Below are 17,033 nucleotides of genomic sequence, written 5' to 3' on the forward strand. Positions count from 1 at the left end.
ATTCTAGGAAAATTAAAAAAAAAAGAAAGAAGTTTGTCACCCTGATATACAAAGGGAATGTGTCGGGAAGAATTGCTAAATGCTTTCCAAAAAACATCGCTGTGGCATTCCAGAATGAAGGGCAAATGGCACATAGATTAAGACATAAACCAGCAACGACAAAACAAATGAAATACAACAATTCCGGAGTATACAAGATCAAATGTGCTGAATGTGACACTTACTATGTAGGGTAGACAGGGCGGAATTTTGAAATTCGATACAAGGAACATTGCAGTCACAGCAATCGGACAGCATTTGGAGCGCATGTAAAGGATAGTAAATATGAAGTGACCAATATAAATGAACAAATGGAGGTGCTACATAAAGCTCCAAAAAGTCTCTATCTCAATGTGCTCGAATAGATTGAAATATACGCTCATCAAATGAAAAACCCAGACCTACTACTTAATGAGCAAAGTGATTTTATGCACAGGAGTTATGATATTTTTAAAGACATGTTTTGGGCTTACTCTTGACTGCTAAAACACGCTCCAGTAAGAACCAGCTGCAGTGGAACGGCCCTCAGCCTACTGGCGGGGCTTGGGAATTCAGATGGTAGAGCACTTGCCCACGAAAGGCAAAGGTCCCGAGTTCAAGTCTCCGTCCATAACACAGTTAGGGTGAGCCCGTGGTGTAGTGGTAACCGTCGCGAATTCTGAATCTTATGCCGGCACGGTAGCTCAGTGTGTTCGGTCACTGGGTTAGCTGCCCTCTGTAATAAAAAAAACTGAGTTAATCGATAAACAACGTACTTAAACGGATGTCTTACGACGTCCGCCTCAAGCAGATGCAACGAACAAAAGCGAACAAAATAAGATAAAAAAAACTGGCGGCGAGGTGAATTGGGTGCGGCGGAAGAGGACTTGGCGTGGCGCTGTATACGTTCTGCCGTAGGGAAATCCTCTCCACCACCAATTAATACAAAGAAGAGGAAACGCACATTTTCGAAAAGAGTATATATATGTTTTAATTATATTCTTAAGTTTCTTTAAAAAATTTAAATTAGTGTAAACTATTTCTGTTCATGGTCCACTAAAAAAAATTATTCATATGTTGTTTCTTTAAAATTGTCTTATTATCAAGTAATATATTCGCCATTAATATGTATAGTAAAAAAATAACACCTTCGTACATATCAAAATGGTTCAAATGGCTCTGAGCACTATGGGACTTAACTTCTGAGGTCATAAGTCCCCTAGAACTTAGAACTACTTAAACCTAACTAACCTAAGGACATGACACACATCCATGCCCGAGGCAGGATTCGAACCTGCGACCGTAGCGGTCACGCGGTTCCAGACTGAAGCGCTTAGAACCGCACGGCCACACCGGCCGGCCCTTAGTACATATGCATAATTCTTACAGATAGAGGGCACTTCTTACTTTTACCGATCAGGTTCCTCCAAAAGAATGAGGTATTCATGATACATTCATTTGCTTCTTTGTTGTGGAGAATATGATGTTCTGACAAACAATTGGATATTGAAAAGATAATAATCAAGAAATAAAACCGATAAATATAGGTAGCACTCAGGCATGATAGATTTAGTCCAATACTTTCATCTGAGATATGGTTTGTTGAAACCGCCTGAAGCGTTTAAAAATTGTTAATTGAGAGGTTGATTGTGACAATGTTCAATCACTGTGAAATGTTAACTTCTGTAGTCTTAAAAATGTTGAAAATATTGTTGTGTCATTCGGTGCCCCTCATTTTTCTGAGACTGCAGATGTATTCAGATTTGTTTGAAAGTTTGGCTGTGAATTACTGACGAATTTCAAAGAGCTAAAAGGAGCCATCTTTCAGTTTGTCTCACACTCCGCCTTTTTTTGTGCGTCTCCTGCACAAAATACATGCTATCAGCTGTCGTCCAAATCCCACGCTTTGGGAATTACCCAGCTCGCTGACCGCTTTTGTACTCGTGCTGACCAGCTACGTTTTTTGCAGCTGCATCAGACAAATTCCCTTCGCCTTGTACTCATTCCTGCTGGCTGATTAGCTCGCCTACATATGCGTAGCGTTATACATATCAACTTAATGTGACACATTAGCTCACAGACTTGGCACATGAAACCGTATCTACACAACACAATAAATAAATACATCCCATAATAAATAGGATAACCTGCTTGAGTGTCAGAAGAATAGTACAAGTATCTTTGTGGGCACGTGTGAAAGAGCATGAACGTCATAACATATTATCAGCTCGAATTTTCCACTTGTAAGGCAATTTATAAAAAATTTTGGCATCTTAATTAAATGCCAGAATAAACAGAAAACATTAATTTAAACGAACTTTAAGGTCAGCTCGATGTTTTCAAAAGTTTTCAATGATCTTGCGCTCATTTGGTGGCACTTCTTGCTTTGAGCACATCATAGCACTTCACTACCACAAACACAGCTCACTAAAGGTGTTCTGGCGTCGAAGTTTATATCTTTCGCAGTACCGCCGCCATTGCACAAATTCGTGACCTCCTTGGCCACTTACTGCACAGAAACATGTGACAATGCGTTGCCACCGCCAGTACTGAAGGACAATAGCGGTTGAAATTTGACTGTTGTGTAGTTGCCAATAATCATACGACTTTCCAAATCCTCATACGTCACGCCCTTCCCTTCCCTTCTACCACAAAGAGCGTAGAAAGTCAAAATTGTTGTATTCACAAAACATAATCGATTCAGTTCGACATTTGAATCACACTATCCATGTCTTTTGTGCCACGAAATTTGTTTGTTGCCATAAATAAACTGATATTTTATCATTTCTCTACAATGTTACCACTTATAGTTAGAGACTTAAAAGAACTTATACCATCCTGTGCAAAAATGGCCCATTCAACTCCCCTTTTCTCAGCAGCTAAACTGCACTATAAATTCATCAGTATCCTATTTGTATCATAAAATGTTTATCACTAGAATTATTCTCTTAAACGTAATACGAATTTATTCTGAATTTACATACATAAACTTTATTTAAGAGGCTCCCAAAATAACATACATTTTAGAATTAGCCCACTTAATATACCCCCAAAAATTAGCTTGTACTTTACATGTAGCTACATGTTCTACTTCCACAAGCAAAATTTTAATGAGGTCTAATCACCTCCAAGCACCTAAATTTCTGCCAAAAATAATTAAAAAATACTAAACACCACATGAAAAACCCATCCAAGATACTAAAAATAGTATGTTTGCAGACCCTTTGACATTTCCTTCAAATTTTATGTGCAGTGCAATTCATATTCCTCTCTTAGGTAAATAACGAGGTTAACTACGTACTGTCGACCTTCTCGCACCAAGATTTGTGTGGCCAATATGGAGACCCTTCACGCACTAAGTTGTGCCACAGTATATTTCACAACATCTTAAATTCACCAAGTTTACCCTTTACACAAAACAAAGATAGACACCAAAATTCTTAAGAACCACACATGAAAAAACCTATATTTTTACACTTTTTTTTCATACCACATTCTTCATTCACAAGATGCAAGTCTGCCACTGTTCCCTCTTACGACATTTACGTCGCCTGTGTATCTTTTGAATCTCACGTTTTTCCACTTCTTCACCTACTCAAATTCGTGCATTCTTTCCTCTTTCACCAACGGAATTGACATCAACAATTGTATTTAAAGGGTGCGCGTTTTTAATTTCAACCCTCTAAACATTGCTCTCATTCTTTTTCCTCCATATTTATTCTATGCATTACAACATCAAACCAACTCTTAATTTCATTATCACCATCAAATAATTCATTAATTCTATTGTTTACCCCTTCAATACCTCTACTTTATACTTCTCCCATGCCCAGAAATAAGGCATTAATGACTTCAGTGATTCTCCATACCATCTCCAATCATTAACTGAGTAGACACTTTCTTTATTGCTATACCTTTCAGCACTAACATCACCTCCAAAAAAATTTTTATTTATTATCCACTTCTATATTCTCCCAATCTACCTCTAAATCGTCTGTAGGATTTCAATCATTCTCAGAACCAGTTGTTTCATAAAATATAGTGTTCCCTTCCTGTGAAGTAACGATATCAGTATCATAATTAATCACACTAAATATTTCATCTCCTTTATGCAAAACTTCACTTATTTCCGCCGAATCCCTATAGACTTTATTAAAATTAGCTCAATTAACATCCGCCGTTAACTCATAAGATTCATTCCTTAAAACATCCAATAGACCCATCAATAAATTATACAAATCATCACCGATAATTTCGTCAACCTCCGCCGATGCACAATATCAACTGCCACTACTGTATCGCTCCACATTAGAATTCACTGTACACACGAATTCCGCCAAACTCGGATCTACCTCTGTCTCCGTAATATTTACTCTCCTCTCAGACGCATCCGCTTTTTATGCTTTAACATACAGTCTAAAACATTTTCACGGTCATCCTTCCACACCTAATCATAATTCATGCTTTCACCAAAAGCCATCGGTTCTCTTCCGTCAATGGAAATAAATGCACAACTCCTTCTTCCAGATATCTAAATCACTAACCTCGCAACATCACCATCTAAATCAGAATCTTTACCTCCCTTTAACAATAAATCACCCACTTCCGTTGATACATAATGCTTCTCTATCACCAGCTGATGTGACTATCGCTACGTGACCTTCACAAATACCTTCGCATACTTCCGTCTATACACCACAAAACTCACCTCCGGCTGATGAAACTACAGCTTCCCCGCCTTCACAGAGAGCTTCACCTACTTCCTCCGATACAGAATCATCTACAGTACTTTTGTCCACATTACTACAACTGTTGCTTTTGACTAGTGCCTCATCAGAGTTGGTTATACATTCCACCTCCACCAAATTGAGATATACTTCTGCGTCTCTTCTGATCAAAGAATTTTTCTTTATACATACATTCATTCCATCATTCACTTCTCTTTCGCAAAATAAATCCTCCAGCCCCATATTACCATTATGGAATCTCTTAGCACATTTTACCCCATCTATTGCACCCTCTTTACGTTGCGCTGCTTAAAATTATTCCCTAATTTATTCTTCCTTGTTATAAGCTCCATCTTTGAGATTTGTGGCTTCTTTTCCAATTTTCGACACTCACACAGTTTTTAAAATAATTTGTCCTTTTCGGCACCAGTTTCTCTCGCCACATCTTGACCTGAGATGTGGCGATCTCTATTTATCCGACCTCGTGTTCTGGCACTGCATTTCGTGAGGCTCCTGCCCCTTTCTTCTCTTCGTCTCGAAATTTTCGTTTCCGGTTTTGATTTCCCCTTTCAATATTATTGCTACCATTACGGTAATAATTATTTTCGTGACTATTATAATCCCCATTCTGGTACCCATTTCCCTGTCTGCTATTCCCATTATGTGTCTTGATTTTGAGGGTCTGTTAGTTTCTCAATAAAATCAGAAAATTTGTCAATTGAATACGTCCGTCTCTGGATAAGATCCCATAATAAAAATTCCGTTTAGCATCTTTTGAGCGTCGTGATCTTCGTAAGGACGATTTATATGCGACAACCTCGCCAGTTCACTCACATAAAAATCGCGCATCGGCGCAATTCCGGGTTTGAATTTTGGTCCATTTAGGACCTACGTGTTGCCTGGGCGGTTGACTGCACGAAGGTATCATGCATTCCTCTCAAACCGTGTGCCTGATGCCCTGGAAGGTGTTCTATTTCATTTTCGGCAGAGGTTATGCTTCCAACATGATGATGCACCTCAACATTCTGGAATTAATGTTGAAGGTATTTACACAGAATATTTAAAGGGAAACGGCCCGGATAGAGAGGTCCAGTTGTACGACCTCCGCGTTCTTCTGACTTAAATCACCTAGATTTTTTCCTGTGAGGACACTTGAAGGAGCTAGTGTACTCAACTACGCCGACACATGCAGAAGAACTGATGGGGCGTGTTCATGCCGCTCTTGCATCTGTGGAGCCAGCCATGTTGTGAAGAGTCCAGAGCTGTATGGTGCAGTGTTTGGACGTGCAATTGAAATCTCTATTCTTTTGTAAAAGTCATGCGATCATTAATACGGAAATCATTATTGTCACTGGTTGCTAATGCGTTAATCTGAGCAGGCGTACTCCATGTAGTACTAATGACTAGTAGATCTGAGTTATTTAACTGTGCAATCATCTTTAGCATCTAGAAATTGATATTGCTTTTTTTTCTGTTACTCTGTCATATGACAGGTCATTTGTTTCAGTTCTCTATTTCTGATCTGTCTGACCATGTTTATGTTAAGTTCCCTGTCACAATAGAATGCACTACGTAAATGTCGGATACGTATGGCTTAAAAACCAATATGTGTAACAGTGTTATATGGTAGAATGAAACTGGCAAATAAAAACAAATACGCCTCGACCTAGAATCGAAAACACGACATCCTACATGCTAACCCAAAAACAGTACCCACTGCATCAACTGCACAGCAATACGCCTATATTCTGAGAGAGGTAGTTACAATACGAGGTGCATTCAAGTTCTAAGGCCTCCGATTTTTTTTTCTCCGGACTGGAAAGAGATAGAAACATGCGCATTGTTTTAAAATGAGGTCGCGTTCATTGTCAATACGTCCCAGAGATGGCAGCACCATACGGCAGATGGAATTTTACCGCCAGCGGCGAGAATGAGAACTGGTTTAAATACTTAAAATGGCGACGTTTTCCTTACTTGAACAGCGTGCAATCATTCGTTTTCTGAATTTGTGTGGTGTGAAACCAATTAAAATTCATCGACAGTTGAAGGAGACATGTGGTGATGGAGTTATGGATGTGCCGAAAGTGCGTTCATGGGTGCGATAGTTTAATGAAGGCAGAAAATCGTGTGACAACAAACTGAAACGATCTCGGGCTCGCACAAGCCGGTATGACGACATGATCAAACAAGTGGAGAGAATTGTTTTGGGGGATCGCCGCATGACTGTTGAACAGATCGCCTCCAGAGTTGGCATTTCTGTGGGTTCTGTGCACACAATCCTGCATGACGATCTGAAAATGCGTAAAGTGTCATCCAGGTGGGTGCCACGAATGCTGACGGACGACCACATGGCTGCCCGTGTGGCATGTTGCCGAGCAATGTTGACGCGCAACGACAGCACGAATGGGACTTTCTTTTCGTCGGTTGTGACAATGGATGAGCTGTGTATGCCATTTTTCAATCCAGAAACAAAGCACCAGTCAGCTCAATGGAAGCACACAGATTCACCGCCACCAATAAAATTTCGGGTAACCCCTGCAGTGCTGAAAAAATGATGGTGTCCATGTTCTGGGACAGCGAGGGCGTAATCCTTACCCATTGCGTTCCGAAGGGCACTGCGGTAACAGGTGCATCCTATGAAAATGTTTTGAAGAACAAATTCCTTCCTAAACTGCAACAAAAACGTCCGGGAAGGGCTGCGTGTGTGCTGTTTCACCAAGACAACGCACCCGCACATCGAGCTAACGTTACGCAACAGTTTCTTTGTGATAACAACTTTGAAGTGATTCCTCATGCTCCCTACCCACCTGACCTGGCTCCTAGTGACTTTTGGCTTTTTCCAACAGTGAAAGACACTCTCCGTGGCCGCACATTCACCAGCCGTGCTGCTATTGCCTCAGCGATTTTCCAGTGGTCAAAACAGACTCCTAAAGTAGCCTTCGCCGCTGCCATGGAATCATGGCGTCAGCGTTGTGAAAAATGTGTACGTCTGCAGGGCGATTACGTCGAGAAGTAACGCCAGTTTCATCGATTTCGGGTGAGTAGTTAATTAGAAAAAAAAAATCGGAGGCCTTAGAACTTGAATGCACCTCGTACATGTTATTACAGGATTGCCAGACTGCCAATCTTTAACGTTCATTTACTGCCAGAATTATGGGCAGGGCGAAATTTTGTGACAGTCGTTTTTGTATTGCTAGTATGTGAGGAATAACGTTACGAAGTCCGAGTACGCGAACTTTTCTTCATCCTGTATATTGATGTGTAATGTTATGGCAATGGTTGCGTATGTAGTAGCAATACCACGAATCTTTGGTTATACTTCGGAACTCATGTACTCGTCCTTCTTTCTGCGCTGGTGTAGTTTGCTTGTACCCGTTGTACCCGACAACACACTCAAGTTTATTCAGTGGCAGTCAATGGCGAATCGAGTCTGGGAGCGTAAAGAGACGATAAGTACGGGCATGATCATAGGACGCGCTGGCGAGCTTAAAGCGAGTATACAGGGCTCACAACAGAGATAAACATTGCAAGTCTATAACAAAGTTAATGCAATTTACCTTAGGTGACTGCTGTGGACAAGTTTGACTGTAAATACAAATGACTATGTCAATACAGTCTTTCATTCCTAAAACGTATCACAAACATGACTGATAATTGTAGATTACAAAATTCCAATTCCTTGGGTGAGGAATTCATATACAGACTAGAAACTCTGGTCCGTTGGAATTGACTTAGGCCGTTTTTAAACTGGCTTTCTATCTTTACCAACTTGATGTTAGGAATATGAATGTATAATTGTGTTCCACTGTGAAAGACACTATTCTGATTAAGACAGATGTTCTGGCATGAGAGACAAGAATACTCTTGCAATTTCTTGTTCTATGAGAGTGCACAGAACTGTTTTGCTGATGTGCATTGGAGGTTTTTAAGAATTCTGTTAGAATGACTGTTGTTTCTTTAGAAAGTTTATCTTTAATGAAGGGGAAAAAGGATGAGATGAATCTTCTACCTTTACATTGCTTGTGACCTTGATAGCTCCATTTTAAGTTTTGGTAGCTGTACAACAGGTTGCATTCCCCAAGTCTACAAGGAATGAATGTACGTAAAATAAATTAATACTGTTGTCTTCAAGAGGTTCTTGATTGACCATTAAGGTGTTAGACATTTAATTTTAGTCGAAATTTTTCATGTGGTGATTTATATTTAATGTTTATTTTTGCCAACTTTTATTGTTTCAGAATTGCATAATATTTGTGTTTGTAAGATTAAGACTTGAACTATTTTCTGTGAATCATATGTAGGCCTGTTGAGTAGTTGCCTCATCTGTGTTTGTTATTATGGAGTTGTCCGCCCCTGGTAGCTGAGTGGTCAGCGCGACGGAATGTCTTGCCTAACGGCCCGGTTTCGATTCCCGGCTGGGTCGGACATTTTCTCCGCTCAGGGACTGGGTGTTGTGTTGTCCTTATCATCATCATTTCATCCCCATCGGCACGCAAGTCGCTGAACTGGCGTGAACTCGAAAGACCTGCACCAGGCGAACGGTCTACCTGACGGGAGGCCCTAGTCACACGGGATTTTACTTCTGATCTCTAATGTGTTGCCGTCAGGACATCAAGCAGTTTCTGGATGGGGCAGAACACGGCGTCATCTACTTCAGCCTAGGAACCAATGTCCGCAGTAATGCGATGTCAGACTGGAAGCGACAGGCATTCATTGAAGCGTTCCGGGAGCTGCCCCAGAGGGTCCTCTGGAAGTGGGAGAACGACACCCTTCCCGGTCGACCTGAGAACATCATGGTCACCAAGTGGCTGCCACAGCAGGACGTACTAGGCACGTAACTATATCTACATATTGTATCTATCTTAGCCTAATGGTAATCGGTGACACTCTAAATAATAATCTCACGGATGCAACAGTCTTTCTGCACAGATGATAAAGTTTCTTCATTTATATTGTAGCCTCTTTCCAACAGCTCCATTCATCATTACTATTGAATGTTGAACACACCAAGTTTTATTGCCAATCGTTCGCTGTTATGTATCACTTCTCATCAGCGTGTTTATCATGATAAATTACCACTGTCACATTACCTTTATTGACCTATGTACCAGCAGATTCGCAGTTCTATCGTAGAGTGTTCTCATAGCTATAATAGCATTGTTGACTTCTGCTACTCTTCAAAGTCACTGATCGCTTAAACAGTTTGGCAGATCGCTCTGTAAATCCATACCTTCTCACATTACGTTGTTAGTCACTGGCTGTATTGCTCATTTGACCATTATTGTTGTATATACACATAACAGTCACAAATACTCTAAATTATTCGAACAATGATGTCATGATACTTTACACTTATCACAAGAACTATTATCGCGCGGCAGTGAACCAGTTGCATTTACAATCACTTGAAAAATAATTCCACACAACTAAAGTCGAATAAAACACACTCTTGATCTACGCAAATCTTTTCCCAGACACATTTTTTTCTCAGACTGATGCCAACCCTGTGCGCCAGACCTTTCTCGAGATCAACCTCTCAAAAACTAGCTAATGAGAGGCCAGAAAAGGACATGCCAATAGGAGACAAGAAATCGTATTTGTCACTCGTTTCACATGATAAACTGTGCACCCGAAGCGGGATAATTGGAAACCGGATTATATGCATAATAAAAACCTTATAATATGCATGAAAATGCATATAAATGCATAAAAAGTTCTGTTTCCATACACTGCATTATATGTCTCGAATAAAAGTTTCCCAATATATCAACAACGCGTTTGAAATTTGGCAGCGTGTGGCCGATAACCCCAAAAGACATTATATGTTGTCAGTAATTCCACATGTTTTTGTATTGATTGACCTTGAGAACATTTCAAACGTGCGTAACATTAGAGGCATTGACCAATGGTGCTCTTATCGATGTTTCGAAATTAGGCCGCCAAAGAGTAAAACCTGAGCTCAGTTAGATGTGGTCTTAACCGATAAGTATAAATGCATTTGCAGTAACTAAGACAAAACTTCATACTCAAGTCAGAGGCAGCTAATTAGCACACATTCTCACACATTCTCGCTAATCTCGTCAATGGCTCGATTGGGGACTGACGCGTTGTTGGCTGAGGTATTTGAATAAAATGACAGAATTTGTGAAAATCAAATTAGTGTATGAGTATAGTTTGTTTCTCATAGAGCAATGGAACAGCGGTCCTTGTTGATGGTGGTGCGTATTCTTCCTATTGCATCTGATACGCATATAACAAGAATGCAGTGAGTTCAAAACGAAATTGGCTCCTGAAGTTTTTACCATTAACGAGCCGCACTAATTTAACACCACCATCAGTTCTGTGGTTCCCGTGTCTTATAGAAGCGAAAACAGCAGATTCAGAGTTCAGAGATGATGGCCAGATCATATGTACGAGGGAATATCGGAAAGTAAGGAACAATAATTTTACTATAAAAAAGTTTAATAGGTAACAAAAAATCACAAATGAACTTACTTATCTTATGTACTTTCTTACGTAGTCACCAACTTTGTCAACACATTGGTCCCATCGTGCTACGAGTTTCAGAATGCCTGTTCATAGAAGTCCGTTCGTTTGGAATATAGCCATCTGCGGACTGTTGATTTCACTTCCGCATTCGTCGCAAAGCGTTGGTCGGGTAGGATTTTCTTCATGGGAGTAAACAAATGAAAGTCCAACAGTGCAAGGTCCGTACAGTATGGTGGACGCTGGAGCACCTCCCACCCAAATTTGGCGATTTTCTCACGAACAGGAGCAGCACCATGGGGGCGAGCACTAACTTTAAGTGCCGTGAACAATAGTGTACACTGCACCACAGGAAATGATGAACTGTTGAGATAGGTTCGCAGCTGCACATGCCGGTCGTTCCAAGTTGCTGCGTGGCTGCAGCCGTTAATAGCCACCCGGAGCGTGGCGAATCACTAAGGTACCTCCAGTCTCTCTTGGAAGAATGCACACCACCTCGAGACACTGCTAAGATCTACACAGCGGTTCCCTTAAATGACACGCATGTCCATGTGAATTTCACTCGGTTTATTTTCTTTGGCACGCAAATATCGAGCTACTTCGCTGCTCTTTACAAGTTAACGACAATATCATGGGTGCCATTTGTGTTTCGTAGCTCAGGCTTGTCACACTAGAGCTAAATAAATAAATAAACAAAGCACCTCTGTAGCACAAATTTCACACTACATCGTCTTGAAATTTCAGTCACTCAAGAGGTTTCAAAAATAAAAGAAGTGAAACGCGTATGGCAATAAACAAACTACCTTCAGCTAGTTGCACAGACGGAACAATTCTGCACGAATTTTGAAGCAACTAAGGAATGACGGAAAACAGAAAAAACGACGTTTCAGCGTTTCAGCTTCAATACCAGGGTGGAAAAAATTATTATGCGTTGCTTACCGATCCTCCCTCGCTATTTGAGCTTGTGCAAAGTATTGCAAATAATCTCATGAACGCGTTTTGCTTATAACGGAATGAAATCAATGGCCGAATGCCAACTGCATTTGACAAATGGCCTCACTTTATCATCATCTGCTGACCTCACGGATCCAGCTGGCTTTTATAAATAAAACTATTACAAAAATCATAAATCATGTACCGCTTAATAATTGCGGGGAGCACATTTTCTTTTAATTGAAACATAAATATATCCCCATTTTAACACATTTAATTATAAATCAAAACAAATTCTACCACAGAGAGACTTACATAAAATACGCCAGCTTACTTCGATGGAGACGAGAAGAAAGAGTGCTTCGCTCCTCGATTACATTTTGTTATGAAAAATTTCATTCCTTCGACTCGTTTCAGCCATAGGTTGATTTCCCTGATATCGTTGACCTGAATTCACAGTTCATTCGCGTTTTATCACATTTTTCAAAGATGACATGAAACATTTCCTTAAGAAAAGAGCGTACATTCGTGCAAGGAAACCACTTCGAAATATTTTTTTCTATTTCAAAAAGATGACTTTCTTCAAGTAGTGCATCCGGAAGAAATTTACTGGACTTTTCTTGCTTCTATTGTTGTATACTTGCAACACGGTCATTTTCCGCTTTTAGTTATGATACACACATTACCTATCAGTTGTTTGCTGCAATTGAATTGTGTGTATTACATATGCACACGTGGAAACGTAAGCAACCACTATCGCCGTCATCCAAACATGGTTTATACTACAGCTTTCACTTTTCCCTGTCTGTTTGAGAGTTTCAGTTGTGGCTAACAACACTCTGCCTTACAAACACTTCCCTCATTAAAGTTGACAACGGAGAGGTGGACCACAGTTCTTCTTTAGCATAAAATTTGTGTATTTTTCAAATTTTTTGACCTCCAGCGGTATGTTCGTGTAGAGTGCCATACAAACTTAAGTATAGTGTATCACTCAGGCACTGCCTCTTAAAAAGAGACATATGATAAAATGAAAACATATATGCGTGGTCCATCTCACCCGTAAGTGTATGGGTAAGGTCGATCAATGGTCTTGGAGAGAAGAACACGTAAAAAAAAGCATACATGAAGATGGGAGTCAATAAAAATTTCAGATTCTTGTTTTGAATATGTTTAATTAACATTAGCTTTTGTAATGAGTTGTTGGTTCTGTTCAAGCATAAGTCTGTCTTTCTCTCACCACAGCAGCTACACTTATTACCAAATGTTGATCTGAACAGGGAACACACTGAATCCAATCACAATTTTTATCAGTTTCTTAGTAGAGTTTACCACATCCAACACATTCATCCTCATCTGATTCATCAAAGTTACTTTCATAATCTTCTACAATGTCTGCACAGGTGAGATACTTGCAATATCTTATCGAGCATCTTCAGTCTGTTTTTCGTTTCATTGCTATCTCCATTTGGTAATCATTTCTTGCCTTTTTTCTGTTTGCATTATTTTATTATCCCTCTTTTCCTTAACAGTTTCAATATTTTAAACAGAATTTAGCCCTCTGGATACAGTTGCTGCCTTCCTCTTAAAATTAATGGTTTTTTCAATGGAAGGAACAGGCGATATTTCTTCCAAAATTTTTGTCTGTGCTGGCTTAGGAGAAGTCAGTTTGTAGGTGGTAATCTTTGAAGTTTTAGGTTTAGTAGAAGTGGCTTCCGAAGCTGTGTCAGTGAAGGAATTTGACTTGTGTAGATAACTCTGCCCTTTTGATGTGTTTGGTTCAAATGGTTCAAATGGCTCTGAGCACTATGTGACTTAACTTCTGAGGTCATCAGTCCCCTAGAACTTAGAACTACTTAAACCTAACTAACCTAAGGTAATCACACACATCCATGCCCGAGGCAGGATTCGAACCTGCGATCGGAGCGGTCGCTCGGTTCCAGACTGTAGCGCCTAGAACCGCACGGCCACTCCGGCCGGCGATGTGTTTGGGATGAGTAGCTCTTTTGACGAGCTTCGAAGTAGTTGGCTGACCTGTGTACAACATTCTGTCTTGCATTTGTTACCACAGACATATCTTCCGACAAACAATAATAGTCTGGGACTGCGGCTATCTTCAGTGGGTATAATGTGCATACCTTGAGCTAAATTTAATCGTGTACATCTTCTCTCGCATGAAAACAAGTGGTCCATATCTCCCAAACAACATTGGTCCATCGCTCCCAACGGTCTGGGAAAGAAGAACCACCACGACTTTTGTCTTTAGGCAGCCAACTCTGTGGCCATTTTAGATTAGTTTCATACCCACGCTTTTGTCAGCTTCACAGTAAAAAAACGGCATCAATATTATACAAACTAAGCCTTAATATTGCACTTATGTAACTGCACGATAAAACTTTTCGGTTTATCAGAACAGAGAATCTGATTTTTCTGCATAACTAACACGAAAATGACAGCAGCACTTCTACACTACGTTTCTCGACGAAAGAGCTTCCTTACAAGTAGCGGCAGCTGCCCTCCAGCGGCGCATTTGGGAAACACACCACTGGTCCGTCTCATCCAGGGGTCCAGCTCTCCCGGACTTATCCTTTTTTATTGTTGTACTTATAGACACGCCCTCAGTTTTAAATTCTTCTGATGTCTGTGATCTGATGAAGATGGGAGTACTGGACAACATCAGTCACGGTGTGGTAATGGACACGTCAAAACACGACAGCTTCCTTCTGCCATTGTCTTCAAATTTCCACGCCGATACATCTTATTACGCTCATTACATACAACCAACTGAAGCATACATGTGCATATCGCTTCACTGCTACGACTTATGTCATCAGAACTTGATTGTGATCATCACGAAATTCGGCTTTATTAAGCGGGGGACTAATATTTTTACAGCGAGCTTACATAGACTTAGCAAGTCATCCTAAGAGGGTGGAAATCACGTTATCCGACAAAGAAACGTCAATATAACTGTTTTGAAGACTTTTGTAACATTTTACTTGTTTGTGTGTGTTACAGCTCATCCAAACGTGCGACTCTTCATCACGCAAGGCGGCCTGCAGAGTCTCAATGAAGCCACGTACCACGCCGTCCCGCTGCTCGTCATCCCGTTCTTCTGCGACCAGGCGCACAACGCCGCTAAGATACAACAGAGTGGGGCTGGCGTCCGGCTAGAGTACAGTGACATCACCAAGGACGCCTTACTGAGGAACATACGGACCGTCCTTCACGACTCCAAGTAAGCTAATTTACGCTTTCTTTCATAAGTTACGACCATATCATTTTAACCGACATCTTGGCTCAGAAAGGTGTCATCAAGACTTAAATTTGTTCAATACCTCCGACGACTACGTACAAGGTGTTACAAAAAGGTACGGCCAAACTTTCAGGAAACATTCCTCACACACAAATAAAGAAAAGATGTTATGTGGTCATGTGTCCGGAAACGCTTAATTTCCATATTAGAGGTCATTTTAGTTTCGTCAGTATGTACTGTACTTTCTCGATTCACCGCCAGTCGGCCCAATTGAAGGAAGGTAATGTTGACTTCGGTGCTTGTGTTGACATGCGACTCATTGCTCTACAGTACTAGTATCAAGCACATCAGTACGTATCATCAACAGGTTAGTGTTCATCACGAACGTGGTTTTGCAGTCAGTGCAATGTTTACAAATGCGGAGTTGGCAGATGCCCATTTGATGTATGGATTAGCACGGGGCAATAGCCGTGGCGCGGTACGTTTGTATCGAGAAAGATTTCCAGAACGAAGGTGTCCCGACAGGAAGATGTCCGAAGCAATTGATCGGCGTCTTAGGGAGCACGGAACATTCCAGCCTATGACTTGCGACTGGGGAAGACCTAGAACTACGACGACAGCTGCAATGGACGAGGCAATTCTTCGTGCAGTTGACGATAACCCTAATGTCAGCGTCAGAGAAGTTGCTGTTGTACAAGGTAACGTTGACCACGTCACTGTATGGAGAGTGCTACGGGAGAACCAGTTGTTTCCGTACCATGTACAGCGTATGCAGGCACTATCAGCAGCCGATTGGACTCCACGGATACACTTCTGCGACTGGTTCATCCAGCAATGTGTCAATCATCATTTCGGTGCAAATGTTCTCTTTACGGATGAGGCTTCATTCCAATGTGATCTAATTGTAAATTTTCACAATCAGCATGTGTGGGTTGACGAGAATCCGCACGCAATTGTGCTATCACGTCATCAACACAGATTTTCTGTGAACGTTTGGACAGCATTGTTAGTGATGTCTTGATTGGGCCCCATGTTCTTCCACCTACGCTAAATGGAGCACGTTATCATGATTTCATACAGGATACTCTACCTGTGCTGCTAGAACATGTGCCTTTACAAGTACGACACAACATATGGTTCATGCACGATGGAGCTCCTGCACATTGTGGTCGAAGTGTTCGTACGCTTCTCAACAACAGATTCGGTGACCGATGGATTGGTAGAGGCGGACCAATTCCATGACCTCCACGCTCTCCTGACCTCAACCCGCCTTGATTTTCATTTATGGGGGCATTTGAAAGCTCTTGTCTACGCAACCCCGGTACCAAATGTAAAGACTCTTCGTGCTCGTATTGTGGACGGCTGTGATACAATACGCCATTCTCCAGGGCTGCATCAGCGCATCAGGGATTCCATGCGACGGAGGGTGGATGCATGTATCCTCTCTAACGGAGGACATTTTGAACATTTCCTATAACAAAGTGGTTGAAGTCACGCTGGTACGTTCTGTTGCTGTGTGTTTCCATTCCATGATTAATGTGATTTGAAGAGAAGTATTAAAATGAGCTCCAAAATGGAAGGTAAGCGTTTCCGGACACATGTCCACATAACATGTT

The 17,033-nt window shown here is 41.0% G+C and overlaps 1 protein-coding gene across 1 annotated transcript in view; it reads left to right on the top strand.

The window, feature by feature from the left end:
- Positions 1–17,033, top strand: part of LOC126161527 (UDP-glucosyltransferase 2-like) — a 114,303-nt gene that overhangs the window by 74,335 nt on the left and 22,935 nt on the right. Inside the window, exons 5-6 of the mRNA XM_049917447.1 lie at positions 9,353–9,575; positions 15,180–15,399. Of these exons, the coding sequence (XP_049773404.1) occupies positions 9,353–9,575; positions 15,180–15,399 (443 nt within the window). The remainder of the gene's footprint in view (positions 1–9,352; positions 9,576–15,179; positions 15,400–17,033) is intronic.

Source organism: Schistocerca cancellata, chromosome 2, assembly GCF_023864275.1.
Source record: "Schistocerca cancellata isolate TAMUIC-IGC-003103 chromosome 2, iqSchCanc2.1, whole genome shotgun sequence".
Classification (NCBI taxonomy): Eukaryota; Metazoa; Arthropoda; class Insecta; order Orthoptera; family Acrididae; genus Schistocerca; species Schistocerca cancellata.